This window comes from Saccopteryx leptura, chromosome 13 (assembly GCF_036850995.1).
Source record: "Saccopteryx leptura isolate mSacLep1 chromosome 13, mSacLep1_pri_phased_curated, whole genome shotgun sequence".
In the NCBI taxonomy this organism is placed as follows: Eukaryota; Metazoa; Chordata; class Mammalia; order Chiroptera; family Emballonuridae; genus Saccopteryx; species Saccopteryx leptura.
In genome coordinates this window covers 49,351,998-49,375,243 of record NC_089515.1, presented here as the reverse complement: position 1 = coordinate 49,375,243, position 23,246 = coordinate 49,351,998, and the positions used below count along the sequence as shown (strand labels likewise).

General features: G+C 49.1%; 1 protein-coding gene across 3 annotated transcripts in view; it reads right to left on the bottom strand.

Moving 5' to 3' along the window:
- The window catches only part of CHD2 (chromodomain helicase DNA binding protein 2), a 138,740-nt gene that overhangs the window by 36,933 nt on the left and 78,561 nt on the right, over positions 1-23,246 (bottom strand). For all 3 annotated transcript variants that reach the window (XM_066355656.1, XM_066355657.1, XM_066355658.1), the window contains 6 exons: positions 20,495-20,591; positions 19,985-20,077; positions 14,865-15,035; positions 8,413-8,588; positions 7,260-7,301; positions 6,172-6,311 (listed from right to left, as the gene is read on the bottom strand). In XM_066355656.1, coding sequence (XP_066211753.1) covers positions 6,172-6,311; positions 7,260-7,301; positions 8,413-8,588; positions 14,865-15,035; positions 19,985-20,077; positions 20,495-20,591 — 719 coding nt within the window. The remainder of the gene's footprint in view (positions 1-6,171; positions 6,312-7,259; positions 7,302-8,412; positions 8,589-14,864; positions 15,036-19,984; positions 20,078-20,494; positions 20,592-23,246) is intronic.

Below are 23,246 nucleotides of genomic sequence, written 5' to 3'. Positions count from 1 at the left end.
CAAGTGAGGCCCTGAGGTAGTAGAAGGAAAGAAATAACAAAGATCAGAGCGGAAATAAATGACATTAGAAGCTAAAGAAACAATACAGAGGATCAATGAAACCAAGAGCTGGTTCTTTGAAGGGGTAAACGAAATTGATGAACCTTTAACAAGACTCACCAAGAAAAGGAGAGAGAGGACTCAAATAAAATTAGATATGAGAGTGGAGAAATAACAACCGACACAACAGAAATACAAAATATTTTAAGAAAATACTATGAAGAACTGTATGCCAAAAAATTAAACAACCTAGGTGAAATGGACAAATTCCTTGAAACATATAATCTTCCAAAAATCAATCTGGAAGAATCAGAAAACCTAAACAGACCGATTACCACAAAAGAGATCAAAACAGTTATCAAAAAGCTCCCAAGGCCTGACCTGTGGTGGCGCAGTGGATAAAGCGTCGACCTGGAAATGCTGAGGTCACTGGTTCGAAACCCTGGGCTTGCCTGGTCAAGGTACATATGGGAGTTGATGCTTCCAGCTCCTCCCCCCCATCTCTCTCTGTCTCTCCTCTCTCTCTCTCTCTCTCTCTCTCTAAAATGAATGAATGAATAAACAACTTATAAAAAAAAAAGCTCCCAAAAAACAAAACTCCTGGGCCCGATGGTTTCACTGGTGAATTCTACCACATATTCAAAGAACAACTAACTCCTATCCTTCTCAAGCTATGTCAAAAAATTCAGGAGGAAGGAACACTTTCAAGTTCCTTTTATGAGGCGAGAATAATTCTGATTCCAAAACCAGGCAAAGACAACACAAAGAAAGAAAATCATAGGCCAATATATCTGATGAATTTAGATGATAAAATCCTCAACAAAATATTAGCAAACCAGATCCAGCAATACATGAAAAAAATCATACATTATGATGAAGTGGGATTTATTCTGGGGAGGCAAGGATGGTACAACATTCGTAAATCAATTAATGTGATTCACCACATAAACAAAAGGAAGGAGAAAAACCACATGATAATTTCAATAGATGCAGAAAAAGCATTTGATAAAATCCAGCACCCACTTAAGATCAAAACTGTTAGCAAAGTGGGAATACACAGAACATACCTCAACATGATAAAGGCCATTTATGACAAACCCACAGCCAACATTATAATTAATGGACAAAAATTAAAAGCAATTCCCCTAAAATCAGGAACAAGGTAGGGGTGCCCCCTTTCACCACTCTTATTCAACATAGTACTGGAAGTCCTAGCTACAGCAATCAGACAAGAAGAAATAAAAGACATCCAAATTGGAAAAGAAGAAGTAAAACTATCATTATTTGCAGATGATATGATACTGTATATAGAAAACCCGAAAGTCTCAGTCAAAAAAACTACTAGACCTAATAAACGAATTCAGCAAGGTGGCAGGATATAAAATTAATACACAGAAATCAGGCATTTTTATACACGAACAATGAACTGTCAGAAAGAGAAATTAAGGAAACAATCCCCTTCACTATCGCAACCAAAAAAATAAAGTACCTAGGAATAAATTTAACCAAGGAGGTTCCAGACTTGTACTCAGAAAATTATAAAACATTGATAAAAGAAATCAAGGAAGACACAAACAACTGGAAGCATATACCGTGCTCATGGTTAGGAAGAATAAACAATTAAAATGTCTATATTATTCAAAACAATTTATAAATTCAATGCAATACCAATTAAAATACCAATGACATACTTCAAAGATATAGAACACATATTCTAAAAGTTTATATGGAATCAAAAAAGAACACGAATAGCCTCAGCAATCTTGAAAAAGAATAAAGTGGGAGGTATCACACTTCCTGATATCAAGTTATACTACGAGGCCATTGTACTCAAAACAGCTTGGTACTGGCATAAGAACAGACATATAGATCAATGGAACAGAACAGAGAACCCAGAAATAAACCCACCATCTTTATGGACAATTGATATTTGACAAAGGAGGTAAGAACATACAGTGGAGTAAAGATAGTCTCTTTAACAAATGGTATTGGGAAAACTGGACAGCTACCTGCAAAAAAATGAAACTAGACCACCAACTTACACCATGCACAAAATTAAACTCAAAATGGTTAAAGGACTTAAATGTAAATCATGAAACCATAAGTATCGTAGAAGAAAACTTAGGCAGTAAGCTCACCGACATCTATCGCAGCAATATATTTGCTGATTTATCTCCACAGGCAAATGAAATAAAAGACAGGATAAACAAATAAAACTATATCAAACTAAAAAGCTTTTGCACAGCTAAAGACAATATGAACAGAATAAAAAGACAAACCACACAATGGGAGAACATATTCGACAATACATCTGATAAGGGATTAATAACCAAAATTTATAAAGAACTTGTAGCCCTGGCCAGTTGGCTCAGTGGTAGAGCATCGGCCTGGTGTGCGGGAGTCCCAGGTTCGATTTCCGGCCAGGGCACACAGGAGAAATGACCATCTGCTTCTCCACCTCTCATCCTCTCCTTCCTCTCTGTCTCTTGTTTTCCCTTCCCGCAGCCAAGGCTCCACTGGAGCAAAGTTTGCCCGGGCACTGAGGTTGGCTCTGTGGCCTCTGCCTCAAGCGCTGGAATGGCTCTGATTGCTGCAGAGCAACGCCCCAAGATGGGCAGAGCATCGCCCCCTGGTGGGCATGCCGGGTGGATCCCGGTCGGGCGCATGCAGGAGTCTGTCTGACTGCATCCCCATTTCCAGCTTCGGAAAAATACAAAAAAAAAAAAAAGAACTTGTAAAACTCAACACCAGGAAGACAAACATTCCAATCAAATAATGGGCACAAGAAATGAATAGACACTTCTCCAAAGAGGACATACAGATGGCCAATAGACAAATGAAAAAATGTTCAACATCACTAATCTTTAGAGAAATGCAATTAAAACCACAATGAGATACCACCTCACACCAGTCAGAATGGCGCTCATTGACAAAACAACACACGACAGGTGCTGGTGAGGATGTGGAGGAAGGGGAACCCTCCTGCACTGCTGGTGGGAATGCAGACTGGTGCAGCCACTGTGGAAAACAGTATGGAGATTCCTCAAGAAATTAGAAATGGAACTGCCCTTTGACCCAGCCATTCCACTTATAGGAATATACCCCAAGGACACCATATCACCGACTGAAAAAAAGAAATGCACCCCCATGTTTATGGCAGCATTGTTCACAATAGCGAAGATCTGGAAACAGCCCAAGTGTCCGTCAGTGGACGAGTGGATTAAAAAGCAGTGGTACATATATATACTAAGGAATACTGTGGGGCCATGAAAAAGAAGGAAATAGTAACTTTTGCAACAATATGGAGGAACCTGGAAACTATTATGTTGAGTGAAATAAGCCAGGCAGAGAAAGAAAAATGTCATATGACCTCACTCATTTGAGGAATCCAAGGAATAATGAGAACTGAGGAACGGAACTGAGACAGAGGAGGGATCACAGGGACCAGAGGAAAAGAGGACAGAGGGAAAGGGGATGATAGGATGGGATACACCTGATGGGAAGGGGGGAGGGCGCTGTAGGGAGGGGGGCAAGGTAGATGTTGAGGGGAATTGGGGGGAGGGGGGATGCATTCGGGGTGACCCTAGAATCTATGTAAACACAATTAATTAAATAAAATTTTTTAAAAAAAATAAAGGTAATCTTTAAAAAATGCACAAGATCAAGTCAAAACCTAATGCATTTGAAATGAACAAAAGATGTTATGGAAAGGTTACCCTAACCTTCGTTTCCAACTAAAACATCCTATAAGAAAAAGTAAAAACCCATCAACTGGAACCAGAGTCCACATTTAAATCCATGAGAACGTCGCTTGTCTGAGAAGAAAGATAGCTCAGAGTGTGAGAAAAGATCTCATTTTATAAAAATGTGTAAGTAGATGAAATGGCTCTACAATTATAGATGTTTACTTAGGGATTCTCCTGGAATCCACTAGAAGTTCACCTGCAAGTGCTACTCCCAACGACACTGATGGGAGAAGAACAGAAGTCAGTAAAATGGAACAGGCCCTGCTCTGAAAATGAGAAATCTGGGATTTATTCCCAAATCTGCACAAACTATCCTTCTTCCTTCTCACTTTCAGCCATTATCCTCGCTGGGTCTGTTTCCTGGAAGACAATAAAAAAATAGACGAAGGATAAAGATCCAATTTGCAAAAAAGGAAATTTAAGAGGTTCCTAAACATATGAAAAACATTCAGCCTCACTTGTCATAACAGAAATGCAATTGAATATATACGCATGCCATTTTTACCCTATCAGGTTGGGGAAAAAATTTAGAAAATATTGTATTAATGAAGACTAAGAACAGACTTTCATTCAATCACGTGGGAGGGAATGGTGCAAAATGGGATACATACAACACGATTCTTCAGCACAAGACAGTAAAGCAAGAATTTGGAATGCTGAATGTCCATTCGTAGGACACGAACATTACACGTCCATATGGATTATGAAGCGGGGTAGGAAAGGAGAAAGGGGAGGGGAGAGAGACAAACTCCCACATGCACCCCAACCAAAATCTACCTGGCAACCCCCCTCGGAGACTGATGCTCAAATCAACTGAGCTATCCTCAGTGCCTGAGGCCCATGCTTGGACCAACTGAGGCACTGGCTGCAGGAGTGGATGGGGGGAAGGGAGAGAAAGTGAGAGAGAGAGAGAGAGAGAGAGAGAGAGAAAGAGAGAGAGAGAGAAGAGGATGAGAGAGGAAAGATAGGCAAATGGTTGCTTCTCCTATGTGCCCTGACCAGAGATCAAACCTAGGCCTTCTGCACACACGGCCAACGCTCTATCCACTGAGCCAACTGGCCAAAATGAACCATTTTCCATGAATGGTGCTGAGACTTATAGGCAGCCACACAGAAAAAAAATAAAACTGGATATACTAGGAAAAACCCCAAGTGTATCAGCAGTAAATGAAATCACAGAGGTATGATGGGGGGGGGGGGGGAATAACAGTGAATTCCCTCATGCCCTGGGAACAGAGAAAAACACTGTGACCGTAAGGGTTACTTCTAGGACGTATTCTGTGTGTGATAAAAGAACCCATTTGGATCACTGTCCAAACCTGTTCAAGTTACTGACATTTGTTTTCCATAAAATAAAAAGTTACATCTTAAAACTTTTACTATATTTAAATTTTTTATTACTTCACTCATACCCTTGGGAAAAAAAATCCCAGAACACAAACACTTCTTTATTGAATGGAAACGGCGAGCACCGCAGGCCCGACCCCAAGCTGAGCACTGACAAGCGTGGAATTCCTCGTGGAATTCCTCGAGTAACAGCCCAGCCCCGTGAGGCAGCTTCTCCTGCCCCTGCCCCGCTGGGACCATTGAGGGCTGCCCTGTCCCAGGTCCTGCAGCCGGGAAACGCTAGAAGCGGGACTCCAGGCAAACAGGCTGCCTCCAGGGCCGGGGCACCGACCCCAGCCACACGGCCTCTGGTGAGGAGGGACAGGCCATGGAAGACAGGGGAACCAGAACAAATACACCACAGCTCAGTGAACCGGAAACAGCGGCACCCTGTCTCTGTCCGAGGTTCCCCCGCGCGAGCGTCCCTTCACGGTAAGGGAGGGGGCCGTCCCATCACAACGCCCCCCACACCCGCTCCGAGAGGACAGGCAGAGACACTTTCTGGTAAGAAAAGACTATAGGTCAAACCCAGTTACACTGAATTCAGTGCTGTGACAATCTTTGTAACAATAATGGTCACAACGTTCATCCAGTATTTTACTCTACTTAACTCTCTAACCCCTTTAAGTTCTTCACAACAACAGAATTATAGATACATATGTATGTCCAAGATAATCCCTGAGCCTGTGACGTCCTCATTACAGCCACAACAGACGCGCCTGCTCAGCTTTGCCCTTTCAGGTCTTGACATCGAACCAATTTAGTCTTCTCACAACAACACAAAGAAACCACTCGTCCTATCCATCACTCTGCATCTTCTGCAAATTGACTTCGTCTGTGAGAAAGCTTTGGAAATCTCACAACACTGACCTCGCAAAAGGCAGAAGACAATGCACCTCACGGGAACAGGCAGGCATGGGAGACGAGTCCCCTCTCCTGTGAGCAGTCGAACAGCAGCAGGCACAGCCCGGTGCCGGTGCCGGGTCCGCTCGGGACTTACCCTCGCTGGCATTCTCCTTGAGCTGCTCCTCGTACTCCTGCATCGCGGACACGCAGCTGTTGTGGATCAGTTCGCCCAGGCGCTTCAGGTCCGCCACGGACTTGTCCACCAGCTCGGCATCGCGCGCGATGCACTCCAGCCTGAGGGCAGACCAAAGTGGGGACACGTCAGGGCCCTGAGCCCACTCTTCTGTTGTCACCTGAAGTACCGCTGCTCTCCTAAGAGCTTGCTCCTGCAGGGACACTGTTCTCGACATTCCTTAACTGACAAGATCCCTGCGACACTGAGGGCTAAATTACTCACTTTCTATCATAGAGAACTGTGCCTTAGAAGAGTCCATAAAGGCATTTCAAAAGGCAAGGGTTCAGGCCCCAGGCAGTTGGCTCAGTGGTAGAGCATCAATCAGCCCGAAGTGTGGATGTCCTGGGTTCGATGCCCGGCCAGGACACATAGGAGAAGCGCTCATCTGCTTCTCCACCCCTCCCCTTCTTCCTTCTCTCTCTCTGTCTCTCTCTCTCTTCGCCTCCTGCAGCCATGGCTCCATTGTAGCAAGCTGGCCCCAGGCACTGAGGATGGCTCTACCTCAGACATTGAGAAACAGTTCAGTTGCTAAGCAACAGAGCACTGCCCCAGCCCCCTAGTGGCTTGCCAGGTGGATCCTGGTTGGGGTGCAGGCGGGAGTCTGTCTCTGCCTCCCCTCCGCTCACTGAATTTAAAAAGAAAAAAAAAGAAAAAAAGGCAATAGTCCAGCAGTCGGTTAACTCAACGGGCTGAGAACAGGAGCAGGCGAGGGCCCAGCGCCAGCACGGCACCGCGCTGCCTCTTCCGCCCCCTGGGCTTCCTTCTCCAGCCACTTTTCCCTCAACACACATTCCCACAGGCAACGTCCAGTGACTTCTACGCGCTCTGCCGACCTCGAAGTCTTAAAGAGCGTGGGAACACATTAACGTCTAAAACTCAGGCTTCTCATAAGGTGCCAGACCTTAAATGGCAACAGTACCAAACAAAAGAAAAAAGAAAATAAAAAAAGAAACTGCTACACAATAAAAGGAAAAGAGAGGCAGCTAAGGAACTGTTACCACGCTTACCGTTCAAGGGGGAGGCCAAACTTCTTATACGCTTTGATGAACCTAAGAAAAAGATTAATGAAACGCATTAAGAAACACTGACTTTACCGACGGGAATGCAAATGCGTCCTGCATTAAATGTGAGCCCTGCAACTGGGTAACACAGACTGGGCCCAGTCTGTTCAACTGGCACTGAAGGAACGGACGCTGAACGCTTCCGCAAATGGCCAACCACAATACTAAGTGCTGGAAATCTAGTCAAACTGAAGCTCCCCTTTACTCTCTGATCATGAAACCGCTCAGGAACGTCCATGACAGCAGGGACTTAACCCCAATGTTACCCAGTGTCAAAGGGGCAAGTTTATGCAAGACACGACTCAGTCACATCCCTGCCACTCTGAAGAAAGAAATCCCCAAGTAGACAACTGGTCCACCCAGTCTACGACATTACTTTCAATTCCATACTATTATATTTTTCATTATTTTCTGGTCAATAATACAACCATATGATTTTTAGGGCTGCCTCAAATATATATTTTGGGAATGAGACAATGTAAAATAAATATATGATTTAAAGCTTCTTAGGTAAAACTATTTTGGAAACTGGGCTGACTCCTGCCCAACCGTATCTCCAACCAAAAACCCAACCTACCCTTCTCCTGCAAGTCGCCACCCTAAACCACACAGCCTGCCAGTCAGTGAAACACCTGCTCCCTCCCTGCTGCTAACCACGACACTGTCAGGCGGACGCAAGAGGTCACAATACAGCAAGGGCCTCACTGTGACATGACAAGCCAATCACTAGGATGAGCTGACAGGTCACAGTGTAGGAAGAGACAGGACAGGAGGAAAGCTGAACAGGGAGGGCACGGGGACTGGAGAAAAGGGGCATGGATGGGACAGCCGCTGAGAAGGAACCTGCAAGCAGTGGTGGGGGCACGATGATCGGGATGGTGCCACGTGAGGAAGGGGGCCTGGGGGTTACTCCACGCTGCATTTCCTCCCTGATGTACAGCGAGGCATTTACACCTGAAATGATGGCTTTGGGGATTTCCTTCACAATGGAATCGGGACGGAGCAGCAGTTCTGGCACGTGCACGACTCCGTCTCCCCTGCCCTCCCAGGCGGACAGCACGCTCATGCGACAAGGCCACGCACGGGCGCCCCCACCGACCTGCGGATCTCGGCATCCGTGAAACCCTCCACGAGGTCCTTGCGCACGCTCCGGGGGCGCCCTCTCCGCTTGGGCTTCTTGTCATCGTCGGAGTCGTCTGTCTCGCTCTCGGAGGCCGACGACCGCTGGGCCTGCCTCTTAGACTCGGTGTCAGAGTCACTGTCATTTGTCTGAGCCTGAAACAGCAGAACCACCCTTTAGCGAGTGCTGGCCCAGGGTCTAAGGACCAAGACCAGCCCCTCTGGGTTCTCTGGGACTCAGAGCTGCCTGCACATCAGACGAGTCCATTTTCCTTTGAAAAACAAGGGGGCGGCCGTCAAGGAACAAAGGAAGCCCTGAGGAGGACAGTCCCGGTCCCAGAGAGGTGTGACGTCTATAGAAGCCCTGAGGGGGACAGTCCCGTTTCCAGAGAGGTGTGACGTCTATAGAAGTCCTGAGGGGGACAGTCTGTTTCCAGAGAGGTGTGACGTCTATAGAAGCCCTGAGGGGGACAGTCCCAGTCCCAGAGAGGTGTGACGTCTATAGAAGCCCTGAGGGGGACAGTCCCGGTCCCAGAGAGGTGTGACGTCTATAGAAGCCCTGAGGGGGACAGTCCCGGTCCCAGAGAGGTGTGACGTCTATAGAAGCCCTGAGGGGGGGACAGTCCCGGTCCCAGAGAGGTGTGACGTCTATAGAAGCCCTGAGGGGGACAGTCCTGGTCCCAGAGAGGTGTGACGTCTATAGAAGCCCTGAGGGGGGGACAGTCCCGGTCCCAGAGAGGTGTGACGTCTATAGAAGCCCTGAGGGGGACAGTCCCGGTCCCAGAGAGGTGTGACGTCTATAGAAGCCCTGAGGGGGACAGTCCCGTTTCCAGAGAGGTGTGACGTCTATAGAAGCCCTGAGGGGGACAGTCTGTTTCCAGAGAGGTGTGACGTCTATAGAAGCCCTGAGGGGGACAGTCCCGGTCCCAGAGAGGTGTGACGTCTATAGAAGCCCTGAGGGGGACAGTCCCAGTCCCAGAGAGGTGTGACGTCTATAGAAGCCCTGAGGGGGACAGTCTGTTTCCAGAGAGGTGTGACGTCTATAGAAGCCCTGAGGGGGACAGTCCCGGTCCCAGAGAGGTGTGACGTCTATAGAAGTCCTGAGGGGGACAGTCTGTTTCCAGAGAGGTGTGACGTCTATAGAAGCCCTGAGGGGGACAGTCCCGGTCCCAGAGAGGTGTGACGTCTATAGAAGCCCTGAGGGGGACAGTCCCGGTCCCAGAGAGGTGTGACGTCTATAGAAGCCCTGAGGGGGACAGTCCCGGTCCCAGAGAGGTGTGACGTCTATAGAAGCCCTGAGGGGGACAGTCTGTTTCCAGAGAGGTGTGACGTCTATAGAAGCCCTGAGGGGGACAGTCTGTGTCCAGAGAGGTGTGACGTCTATAGAAGCCCTGAGGGGGACAGTCCCGGTCCCAGAGAGGTGTGAAGTCTATAGAAGTCCTGAGGGGGACAGTCTGTTTCCAGAGAGGTGTGACGTCTATAGAAGCCCTGAGGGGGACAGTCCCGGTCCCAGAGAGGTGTGACGTCTATAGCAGCCCTGAGGGGGACAGTCCAGTTTCCAGAGAGGTGTGACGTCTATAGAAGCCCTGAGGGGGACAGTCTGTGTCCAGAGAGGTGTGACGTCTATAGAAGTCCTGAGGGGGACAGTCTGTGTCCAGACAGGTGTGACGTCTATAGAAGCCCCGAGGAGGACAGTCTGTTTCCAGAGAGGTGTGACGTCTATAGAAGTCCTGAGGGGGACAGTCTGTGTCCAGAGAGGTGTGACGTCTATAGAAGTCCTGAGGGGGACAGTCTGTTTCCAGAGAGGTGTGACGTCTATAGAAGCCCTGAGGGGGACAGTCCCGGTCCCAGAGAGGTGTGACGTCTAAAGCAGCCCTGAGGGGGACAGTCCAGTTTCCAGAGAGGTGTGACGTCTATAGAAGCCGTGAGGGGGACAGTCTGTTCCCAGAGAGGTGTGACGTCTATAGAAACCCTGAGGAGGACAGTCCCGGTCCCAGAGAGGTGTGACGTCTATAGAAGCCCCGAGGAGGACAGTCTGTTTCCAGAGAGGTGTGACGTCTATAGAAGCCCTGAGGGGGACAGTCCCGGTCCCAGAGAGGTGTGACGTCTATAGAAGCCCTGAGGGGGACAGTCCCGGTCCCAGAGAGGTGTGACGTCTATAGAAGCCCTGAGGGGGACAGTCCCGGTCCCAGAGAGGTGTGACGTCTATAGAAGCCCTGAGGGGGACAGTCCCGGTCCCAGAGAGGTGTGACGTCTATAGAAGCCCTGAGGGGGACAGTCCCGTTTCCAGAGAGGTGTGACGTCTATAGAAGCCCTGAGGGGGACAGTCTGTTCCCAGAGAGGTGTGACGTCTATAGAAGCCCTGAGGGGGACAGTCTGTTCCCAGACAGGTGTGACGTCTATAGAAGCCCCGAGGAGGACAGTCTGTTTCCAGAGAGGTGTGACGTCTATAGAAGCCCTGAGGGGGACAGTCCCGGTCCCAGAGAGGTGTGACGTCTATAGAAGCCCTGAGGGGGACAGTCCCGGTCCCAGAGAGGTGTGACGTCTATAGAAGCCCTGAGGGGGACAGTCCCGGTCCCAGAGAGGTGTGACGTCTATAGAAGCCCTGAGGGGGACAGTCCCGTTCCCAGAGAGGTGTGACGTCTATAGAAGCCCTGAGGGGGACAGTCTGTTCCCAGAGAGGTGTGACGTCTATAGAAGCCCTGAGGGGGACAGTCTGTTCCCAGACAGGTGTGACGTCTATAGAAGCCCCGAGGAGGACAGTCTGTTTCCAGAGAGGTGTGACGTCTATAGAAGCCCTGAGGGGGACAGTCCCGGTCCCAGAGAGGTGTGACGTCTATAGAAGCCCTGAGGGGGACAGTCCCAGTCCCAGAGAGGTGTGACGTCTATAGAAGCCCTGAGGGGGACAGTCCCGGTCCCAGAGAGGTGTGACGTCTATAGAAGCCCTGAGGGGGACAGTCCCATTTCCAGAGAGGTGTGACGTCTATAGAAGCCCTGAGGGGGACAGTCTGTTTCCAGAGAGGTGTGACGTCTATAGAAGCCCTGAGGAGGACAGTCCCGGTCCCAGACAGGTGTGACGTCTATAGAAGCCCCGAGGAGGACAGTCTGTTTCCAGAGAGGTGTGACGTCTATAGAAGCCCTGAGGGGGACAGTCCCGGTCCCAGAGAGGTGTGATGTCTATAGAAGTCCTGAGGGGGACAGTCTGTTCCCAGAGAGGTGTGACGTCTATAGAAGCCCTGAGGGGGACAGTCTGTGTCCAGAGAGGTGTGACGTCTATAGAAGCCCCGAGGGGGACAGTCCCGTTTCCAGAGAGGTGTGACGTCTATAGAAGCCCTGAGGGGGACAGTCTGTTCCCAGACAGGTGTGACGTCTATAGAAGCCCCGAGGAGGACAGTCTGTTTCCAGAGAGGTGTGACGTCTATAGAAGCCCTGAGGGGGACAGTCCAGTTTCCAGAGAGGTGTGACGTCTATAGAAGTCCTGAGGGGGACAGTCTGTTTCCAGAGAGGTGTGACGTCTATAGAAGCCCTGAGGGGGACAGTCTGTTTCCAGAGAGGTGTGACGTCTATAGAAGTCCTGAGGGGGACAGTCTGTTTCCAGAGAGGTGTGACGTCTATAGAAGCCCTGAGGGGGACAGTCTGTTTCCAGAGAGGTGTGATGTCTATAGAAGCCCTGAGGGGGACAGTCCCGGTCCCAGAGAGGTGTGACGTCTATAGCAGCCCTGAGGGGGACAGTCCAGTTTCCAGAGAGGTGTGACGTCTATAGAAGCCCTGAGGAGGACAGTCCCGGTCCCAGAGAGGTGTGACGTCTATAGAAGCCCTGAGGGGGACAGTCCCGGTCCCAGACAGGTGTGACGTCTATAGAAGCCCCGAGGAGGACAGTCTGTTTCCAGAGAGGTGTGACGTCTATAGAAGCCCTGAGGGGGACAGTCCAGTTTCCAGAGAGGTGTGACGTCTATAGAAGTCCTGAGGGGGACAGTCTGTTTCCAGAGAGGTGTGACGTCTATAGAAGCCCTGAGGGGGACAGTCTGTTTCCAGAGAGGTGTGACGTCTATAGAAGTCCTGAGGGGGACAGTCTGTTTCCAGAGAGGTGTGACGTCTATAGAAGCCCTGAGGGGGACAGTCTGTTTCCAGAGAGGTGTGATGTCTACAGAAGCCCTGAGGGGGACAGTCCCGGTCCCAGAGAGGTGTGACGTCTATAGAAGTCCTGAGGGGGACAGTCTGTTCCCAGAGAGGTGTGATGTCTATAGAAGCCCTGAGGAGGACAGTCCCGTTTCCAGAGAGGTGTGACGTCTATAGAAGTCCTGAGGGGGACAGTCCCGTTTCCAGAGAGGTGTGACGTCTATAGAGGCCCTGAGGGGGACAGTCCCGGTCCCAGAGAGGTGTGATGTCTATAGCAGCCCTGAGGGGGACAGTCCCGTTTCCAGAGAGGTGTGACGTCTATAGAAGCCCTGAGGGGGACAGTCCCGGTCCCAGAGAGGTGTGACGTCTATAGAAGCCCCAAGGGGGACAGTCCCGGTCCCAGAGAGGTGTGAAGTCTATAGAAGTCCTGAGGGGGACAGTCTGTTCCCAGAGAGGTGTGACGTCTATAGAAGCCCTGAGGGGGACAGTCCCATTTCCAGAGAGGTGTGACATCTATAGAAGCCCTGAGGGGGACAGTCCCATTTCCAGAGAGGTGTGACGTCTATAGAAGTCCTGAGGGGGACAGTCTGTTCCCAGAGAGGTGTGACGTCTATAGAAGCCCTGAGGGGGACAGTCTGTGTCCAGAGAGGTGTGACGTCTATAGAAGCCCTGAGGCGGACAGTCTGTGTCCAGAGACAGTCCCGGTCCCAGAGAGGTGTGACGTCTATAGCAGCCCTGAGGGGGACAGTCCCGTTTCCAGAGAGGTGTGACGTCTATAGAAGCCCTGAGGGGGACAGTCTGTGTCCAGAGAGGTGTGAAGTCTATAGAAGTCCTGAGGGGGACAGTCTGTTCCCAGAGAGGTGTGACGTCTATAGAAGCCCTGAGGGGGACAGTCCCATTTCCAGAGAGGTGTGACATCTATAGAAGCCCTGAGGGGGACAGTCCCATTTCCAGAGAGGTGTGACGTCTATAGAAGTCCTGAGGGGGACAGTCTGTTCCCAGAGAGGTGTGACGTCTATAGAAGCCCTGAGGCGGACAGTCTGTGTCCAGAGAGGTGTGACGTCTATAGAAGCCCTGAGGGGGACAGTCCCGGTCCCAGAGAGGTGTGACGTCTATAGAAGCCCTGAGGGGGACAGTCCCGGTCCCAGAGAGGTGTGACGTCTACAGAAGCCCTGAGGGGGACAGTCCTGTTTCCAGAGAGGTGTGACGTCTATAGAAGCCCTGAGGGGGACAGTCTGTTCCCAGAGAGGTGTGACGTCTATAGAAGCCCTGAGGGGGACAGTCCCAGTCCCAGAGAGGTGTGACGTCTATAGAAGCCCTGAGGGGGACAGTCCTGTTTCCAGAGAGGTGTGACGTCTATAGAAGCCCTGAGGGGGACAGTCTGTGTCCAGAGAGGTGTGACGTCTATAGAAGCCTGAGGGGGACAGTCCCAGTCCCAGAGAGGTGTGACGTCTATAGAAGCCCTGAGGGGGACAGTCCCAGTCCCAGAGAGGTGTGACGTCTATAGAAGCCCTGAGGGGGACAGTCCCGTTTCCAGAGAGGTGTGACGTCTGTAACTGTAACCTCAGAAGCAGACAGGAATGGAAGTGTTCGGACTGTGGTTGACGTGGGCTCCTTTGGACAAGTTCCTTGTTTGCTATTTGTAAAATGGAGATAACGGCACCTGTGATCAGGGTTTCCTTAAGGATTAGTGAATCGATAAGTGTAAATGCACTAGCTTATGCCTGGTACACAGTGCATGCTCAGTAAACAGAAGCTACTATTTTTAGCTAATGCTGATTTACTAAGATCTTGGGCAAACTCAAGTCTGCTGTAGCCAACAACCTGGAGAGCAACCCATCTACTCCCATGATGTTGCAAAAATCCAATCCGATAGCTTCGTAAGCTGAGAAGTACAGCTCTACAACCTCTTACAAGTATTTGCAACGAGCGACACAAACGGGCACAAAAGGCGAAATGAGGTTTGGCAGTTGGAATCAAACCACCAGGGTTACTGGTTCTAACTGCAACGGCAAAACGCGAAGGCCAGTCCGACTCCAGCCCCCGCCCGCCCCCTGACACAGAGCCGCGCGCAGAGCGGGAACACCTCCCAGTGCGTTCGTGAGCCCCGGGGTGGCCCCTGCTCCCCTGCCCGGGGCCCCAGGACTCTGCCTCGGAGCCTCCAGGTCGGGGCGGCAAAGCCAGGCCCATTCCTTGAACAACTGGCACTTCTGCACCGGCAGAGCCAGGCCCATCCCTTGAACAACTGGCACTTCTGCACCGGCAGAGCCAGGGAGGGAGGTCCCCGTCTCTCATCTCCCTCGGTCGCCTCACCTTTTTGGTGGAACTCCGAATTCGAGGCAACATGTAGATTTCTTCCAGCTCCTTCTGCCGCTCCTCCTCCTCGACCCTCTTCCTCTGCTCCTCGGGGATGATCTCGTCCCAGTCCCTGTGCGGACGCTCCTCCAGCTCCTCCTCGTCCTCCATGGTCGCAAAGTTGGCCACCTGAGCACAGAGGGACAGCTGAGGAGTCCTGTTTCCCTAATCCCGCCGACTCCCACAGCGGCTTCATCCAGGTGAGGCACTGTGAGTGACGCAGGCCGTCCTGTGACAGGACATAATCAAACAGCGATCGGTTTTCTACTGATCGCTCCCTATCCCCCAGTGCATCCGAAACTTGACTGAAAAGCAGGGGAACAGATATAAATATGTAAATTGTCTTATAAGTTTTACTAAAATATGTTAATACAGATGATGTATTCTAGAACTGTACACCTGAAACCTGTATAACGTGATCAATGTCACCCTAATAAATTCTACGCATTTTCTAATAACAGAATGCCAACTAAAAATTTTAGATTTAGTCGGATTACAAATCCCCAACACCTAATGCTAATCCACTATGAGTTTACAGTTCTATAGATAATAAATTGCTGCTAAATAGAGTTCACTTGAAACAATGCATAACTCAAAGCACTAGCCTTTATTTAGCCAACTAGTTCCCTTACTCCTTTTATCAAAAGTACAGAAGCTAAAGGTATATAATAATTCATACGCTCACAAGTCCACGTCAGTCTTAGGACTGAAAATGAGAACATAAAATGCAAAAAATTCAAACAAAGCTAGGTGAGTCTTTACTCTGCAGCAAATATTTAGTATCTGCTATCTATCTGTACTGAAAACAACATGTGTCCCAGACGGAAAACCACCCCCGTGTGTGCACCACACACTCGGACCCTGGCCACACAGAAACGTCCACCAGCCCCGGCCGCACTCTCTCCCCCTTCCCACCTCCACCTGGCAGCTACAGCAGAGACTGTAACAAAAATACAGAAGAGCTTTGGGGTGTTCCATTCCCCAAAACCACTTGGAGCTGACTGTGAAGTCAGAACTTGATGACTTCTGGCAGAATTTAACTCTAACTTCCAACATAGATACTACGATCGTCACAATCAGATTTTTAAAATCCCAAGACAAACAGATGTAATTTCTGAGATTAAAAATGTGGCCTTTCTCTGTTTTATATATACTGTAGAAGGAATCGTCTGACCTATGTCTTTAAGTTAAGCACTGTCTGGAATTCTTTAGATCTGACTCTTAAAATGGCCCAATGAAAATGACATCAATTGTTATAAATATGTACCAATATTGCATACATGCATGTTAGTGGTTCACGCAGCTGGGAATGGAACTGTCCCCAGGGTGCCGCAGGGGTTAAGGGCCAGACTCTGTAGGTCAGACCACTTGCCTAGGATGTCATCTCAACTGCATGTGCTGTGCGTGTGACCTTAGGAAACCTACTTGGCCCCTGTGCCTTACATTCCTTATCTGTAAATGAAGACAACACAGCCACTGTTGTAAGGACCAAAAGAGTTAATATATGCGAGGCATTTAAAACAGCACTTAAAGTAGAGAAAGAGTTCTATAAGTGTTGCTTATCCTTATTTAACAAAATGGAATTTTATGTGTGTGTGTGACAGAGAGAGACAGAAAGAGGGACAGATAGGGACAAAGGGAGAGAGATGAGAAGCATCAATTCTTCGTTGTGGCACCTTAGTTGTTCAGTGATTGTTTTCTCACATGCGCCTTGATGGGGGGGCTACAGCAAACCGAGTGGCCCCTTGCTCAAGCTGGAGACCATGGGCTCAAGTTGGTGAGCTGTGCTCAAACCAGGTGAGCCTGCGCTCAAGCTAGAGACCTCGAGGTTTCAAACCTGGGTCATGTGTCCCAGTCCGATGCTCTATTCACTGTGCCACAACCTGGTCAGGCAGAAAATGGAAATCTTAAATATCTTAAAAAATGTTCGCTAGCCCTGTCCTTGCGGCTCAGTGGATAGAGCACTGTCCTGGCGTGCCAAGGTCTCAGGTTCAATCCCCAGTCAGGGCACATGTGAGAAGCAACCAATGAGTGCACAATTAAACAGAACTGAGTGGAGCAGCAAGTTGATGCTTCTCTCTCTCTCCTCCTTACCCCCCTCCTCCTCTTCTCTCCCTCTCTCTCAAATCAATGGGAAAAAAAAAGTTTGGTGTTTGCAACATGTTACAATAGGGTAACAAAACAAAGACTGGGGAAAAATGAAATCAGTTCAGTGAAGAACTCCAGAAAAGGAACAGTAAGCAGACACCTACATCTGTCCAATCGTTTGACCAAGTGCTGAAACACATTTGCCCAACGGGCCTTAGAAATGTAAGAGTTGGCCCTGGCCAGTTGGCTCAGTGGTAGAGCACTGGCCCAGCATGTGGGAAGTCCCGTGTTCGATTCCTAGTCAGAGCACACAGGAGAAGCACCCATCTGCTCCACCCTCACTCCCCCTTCTCTCTCTCTTCCCCTCCCACAGCCATGGCTTGAATGGTTTAAACAAGTTGACCCTGGGTGCTGAGGATGGCTCTGTGGCCTCTGCCTCAGGAACTAAAATAGCTTGGTTGACGAGCACCGGAGAAACAGTCCCAGATGGTCAGAGCATCACCCAGTAGGAGTTTTGGTGGGTGGATCCCAGTCAGGGTGCATGCAGGAGTCTGTCTCTCTGCCTCCCTGCCTCTCACTTAATTTAAATAAAAAAAAAAAGACAAAAGAAATGCAAGTCACCAGCAGCAGACTGACTTCTGACCTAAGGGCCAAGCAAACAAGGGATGGCTTTTTCTCTCTCTCTCTCTCTCTTTCTCCCCACTCTCTCTCCCCCCCCTCTCTCCCCCTCCCTCCCACCCTCCCTCCCTCTCCTCTTTTTTTCTTCCTTTCCTTTCGTTTCCTTTCCTTCTTCCCTCCATCCCTTCCTCCCTCCTCTTTTTCCAAGTGAGAGGAGGGGAGATAGACTCTCACAGCAACCCCTATCTGGGGCCATGCTCAGAACCGAGCTATTTTAGCACCTGAGGCAGAGGTTCCACGGAGCCATCCTCAGGGCTGGGCTGACTGCTTAACCCGCCAGCCTTCTGTCTCTCTCTGTCACACACACACATAAAATTCCATTTTGTTAACTAAACTTTTTTTTTCCCATTGATTTGAGAGAGAGGGAGAGAAGAGGAGGAGGGGGGTAAGGAGGAGAGAGAGAGAAGCATCAACTTGCTGTTCCACTCAGTTCTATTTTTATATCTAAAAACTCATGATACTCTGACCAACACAGCATGGAGATCACTTCTGTTTAAGGAGCAGCGGTCACAGGAGTGGGGTCCAGGTGCAACACTAATAATCCCTCTCCGTCCTCAGACACAGGGACTCGGACCCTCGAGCTCTTCCATCCATTCAACTCCTTTCCTGTTCTTCCCCCAAGATGGCTTACCGTGTGCCAGCCCTGGCCTCCTCCCACACAGCTTCCTCCCAAACACTCCACCCACTTCCCCCTCAACCCTCGCGTTTCCCCTCACTCAGCCACCAGGGTGACCTGCAAGAGCCGGCCCACGGCAATCCTTCCACCATGTTCTCACTCGAAACCACCAGAAGGCCTTGGCCACGCTGCCTCCCCCATGCCTGCAAACCAGCCTCCCACCCTGGGAGTACCAACTGATTCGACTTCTCTGACCTCAAGGATTGCTAGAGACTCACATGACCCTGTTGACCAGCTCCAATGGGAAGCCCTATTTTCTAAATTCGGTTCTAACCCCTATCAAGTTCCTCCCCGCAACCCTGGCCATGGCCACAGCCACGCCTGTCCCAGATCTGAGCCACATCTCAGCAAACGCCCCACTACTCTGCTGGTGATGAAGGTCACCAACAGGAACTGCCACATCTCCTCTCCCTTAACTGTACCTCCCTTTTCTTTCAAAAGCCAACTCAACTCCTCTGTCTGTGCTCTTAATTACATCCCTTCTAGTCCCCTCTGAGTCAATGTGCCTTCTCTTCTCAGAACCTTCCATATCTCCCTTTTCTTAAATTCCTTCCTCAACCTAGAAACACAGTAACAATGTTAAAGAAAAACCTTGGCCCTGGCCAGCTGGCTCAGTGGTAGAGCACTGGACTGGTGTGTGGATGTCCCGGGTTCGATTCCCAGTCAAGGCACACAAGAAAAGTAACCATCTGCTTCTCCACCCCTCCACCCCTCCCCTCTCTCTCCCCCTCCCACAGCCAGAGGCTGGCGGGTTAAGCAGTCAGCCCAGCCCTGAGGATGGCTCCGTGGAACCTCTGCCTCAGGTGCTAAAATAGCTCGGTTCTGAGCATGGCCCCAGATAGGGGTTGCTGTGAGAGTCTATCTCCCCTCCTCTCACTTGGAAAAAGAGGAGGGAGGAAGGGATGGAGGGAAGAAGGAAAGGAAACGAAAGGAAAGGAAGAAAAAAAGAGGAGAGGGAGGGAGGGAGGGAGGGAGGGAGGGAGGGAGGGAGGGAGGGAGGGGGGGAGGGAGGGAGGGAGGGAGGGGGGGAGGGGGAGGGAGAGAGAGAAAGCCATCCCTTGCTTGCTTGGCCCTCTAACCACAGTCCCTCTGCCCCACTCCTCTAGCTTCTTCCCAGCTCAGTGCTGGCCCCGCTTCTGCACTTGGTCCTGATCTCACTTAATTCGGTCACACCAGATACCACTGACTACCCTGTAGTCACCCTTAAAAACCAAACCCGTCTGAGTCATCAAAAGCTTCCTATCACCTTCCGTTTTTATACTCTTGACCCCTCTTTGTCACCTGATTCTGTTCATGTCTCTCGCACAAGTCCCCACGGCCCCCAGAGCTCCACACCACCTGGGTCACCACCTAGCCTATCCCCCTGACATCAGGTCCTCAGCCCTCTCCACAGACCTCTTTTCCTGCCCCCACTGGCCCTGGGCAGACGGACCATCTCGGTGGTTACCTGCCCAGGGAGGACCAACAACTCTCCACTCAGAGCATCCCGGAAACTCTAGAGAATGACACTGAGAACAGGCAGTGGTTCTGTACGGGGTAGAACAGGGCGCCTTCCACCCAGAGGGCACGCACAGGCCTCGGTTCTCGCTGGGGCGGAATCAACGCCAAGGGCTGGATCCCGCACGGGGTCTCCCACCTTAAACTGGGACAGGAGCTCGTCCGTGGCACTTGTCGACACTTCGTTCTCTCTGGTTTCGGCCAAGCGCAGGATCTCATCTATATCCATTTCCTAGAGAAGAACAGTAACCCAGCTCAGGGAAAAGGCACACGCTGACAAGGGCGCAAAGAAACCAGCTCTTGTCCTGACGTTCCAGTTTTAAGTTCTTTCTACAGCCTCAACGTTAAATTGTTCATATGTGATGTTCCAAACAGTTATTTATACAAATAAATAAGGCGAAACTTCAGAAATTCCAAAAAATAAAACTGGAATAAAAAAGACCAAAGACAGAACCCTCAAATGCTTTTCTCACTGTTTCCTATTCAAGTGAGTAAGAGATTTGAGCTTTACTAGAAAAAGACAAACCCAAAATAAGCCACACCTATGTCTTTTAAGTAGTGACTGCTGCTATTAGAAGCCTGTAACGCAGACTCCAAATCCGCTTCGAAAATAACTGATCTCAAAAACACTTTCCTCGTTGTTAATTACCTGAGGCTCTGACTCCTCCCCTTCAAGTTCTTTGAAAAGATCCTCTGCTCCAAATTTCAGAATAGCTGTCAGCTCTTCTTTATTAAAAGGATTTGAACTGAAAAAGGAAAACGTAGCTGTCATCTCTCTCGGGAATGTCAGGTAAGCTCTATGGAGTTCTCCTACATGTGTCCTTCATTAAGGGCTCAAATTAACTGGTGAAAATATAAATTCTGCTCTAAGAAAAATGATCGCTCAACTATTTCATTTTTTTTACCCACAGGTTGGGACTGCGGTGGTAAACCTAAGCTAACAGAAAACTAAGAGACCCATTATTTTTCTGTTGGCTCGTCTATTACATGGTTTAAGCATGACAGGTAGTTAGCACTGGAAGGAGGAGGTTCTCTCTTTGTACTCTTGACCCCAAAAGTTAGCACTTGCCAAGAATTTGCAACCTCCTTACCTCTGATCTAAAATAAAAGAACCAAACTTCTCCTACAATAGAAAATTACCCGGAAATATTCTACGCAGAGAGCTCGCTGGATCTCACCTGTAACAAAGCTATGAGACCACCAGGAAATATTCTATGCAGAGAGATCACTGGATCTCACCTGTAACAAAGCTATGAGACCACCGGGAAATATTCTACGCAGAGAGATCGCTGGATCTCACCTGTAACAAAGCTATGAGACCACCGGGAAATATTCTACACAGAGAGCTCACTGGATCTCACCTGTAACAAAGCTATGAGACCACCGGGAAATATTCTACACAGAGAGATCACTGGATCTCACCTGTAACAAAGCTATGAGACCACAGGGAAATATTCTACGTAGAGAGATCACTGGATCTCACCTGTAACAAAGCTATGAGACCACCGGGAAATATTCTACGCAGAGAGATCACTGGATCTCACCTATAACAAAGCTATGAGACCACCGGGAAATATTCTACGCAGAGAGCTCACTGGTTCTCACCTGTAACAAAGCTATGAGACCACCGGGAAATATTCTACGTAGAGAGATCACTGGATCTCACCTGTAACAAAGCTATGAGACCACCGGGAAATATTCTACGTAGAGAGATCACTGGATCTCACCTGTAACAAAGCTATGAGACCACCGAGAAATATTCTACGCAGAGAGCTCACTGGCTCTCAAAGCTATGAGACCACCGGGAAATATTCTACGTAGAGAGATCACTGGATCTCACCTGTAACAAAGCTATGAGACCACCGGGAAATATTCTACGCAGAGAGATCACTGGCTCTCACCTGTAACAAAGCTATGAGACCACCGGGAAATATTCTACGTAGAGAGATCACTGGATCTCACCTGTAACAAAGCTATGAGACCACCGGGAAATATTCTACACAGAGAGCTCGCTGGATCTCACCTGTAACAAAGCTATGAGACCACCGGGAAATATTCTACGTAGAGAGATCACTGGATCTCACCTGTAACAAAGCTATGAGACCACCGGGAAATATTCTACGTAGAGAGATCACTGGATCTCACCTGTAACAAAGCTATGAGACCACCGGGAAATATTCTACGCAGAGAGATCGCTGGATCTCACCTGTAACAAAGCTATGAGACCACCGGGAAATATTCTACGCAGAGAGCTCGCTGGATCTCACCTGTAACAAAGCTATGAGACCACCGGGAAATATTCTATGCAGAGAGATCACTGGATCTCACCTGTAACAAAGCTATGAGACCACAGGGAAATATTCTACGTAGAGAGATCACTGGATCTCACCTGTAACAAAGCTATGAGACCACCGGGAAATATTCTATGCAGAGAGCTCACTGGATCTCACCTGTAACAAAGCTATGAGACCACCGGGAAATATTCTACGCAGAGAGCTCACTGGATCTCACCTGTAACAAAGCTATGAGACCACTGGGAAATATTCTACACAGAGAGCTCACTGGATCTCACCTGTAACAAAGCTATGAGACCACAGGGAAATATTCTATGCAGAGAGATCACTGGCTCTCACCTGTAACAAAGCTATGAGACCACCGGGAAATATTCTACACAGAGAGATCACTGGATCTCACCTGTAACAAAGCTATGAGACCACCGGGAAATATTCTACACAGAGAGCTCGCTGGATCTCACCTGTAACAAAGCTATGAGACCACCGGGAAATATTCTACGCAGAGAGCTCACTGGATCTCACCTGTAACAAAGCTATGAGACCACAGGGAAATATTCTACGTAGAGAGATCACTGGATCTCACCTGTAACAAAGCTATGAGACCACTGGGAAATATTCTACGTAGAGAGATCACTGGATCTCACCTGTAACAAAGCTATGAGACCACCGGGAAATATTCTACGCAGAGAGCTCACTGGATCTCACCTGTAACAAAGCTATGAGACCACCGGGAAATATTCTACACAGAGAGCTCACTGGATCTCACCTGTAACAAAGCTATGAGACCACCGGGAAATATTCTACACAGAAAGAGCTCGCTGGCTCTCACCTGTAACAAAGCTACAAGACCACCACAAGACACACCCAACAATTTGTTAAGGGCCCTGGCCCTGGCCGGTTTGCTCAGTGGTTTAGACTATCACCTTCTGTTTTTATGCCTTTTAACTCTCTTTATTATCTGATTCTATCTGCAGGTTCAATCCCTGGTCAGGGCACGTACAAAAATCAACCAATGAATGCATAAATAAGTAGAACATCAAATTTTAAGAGAGAGCAATGTTTCTCTCTCTCTCTAAAATTAACCAATTAAGAAATAAAAATTAAAAA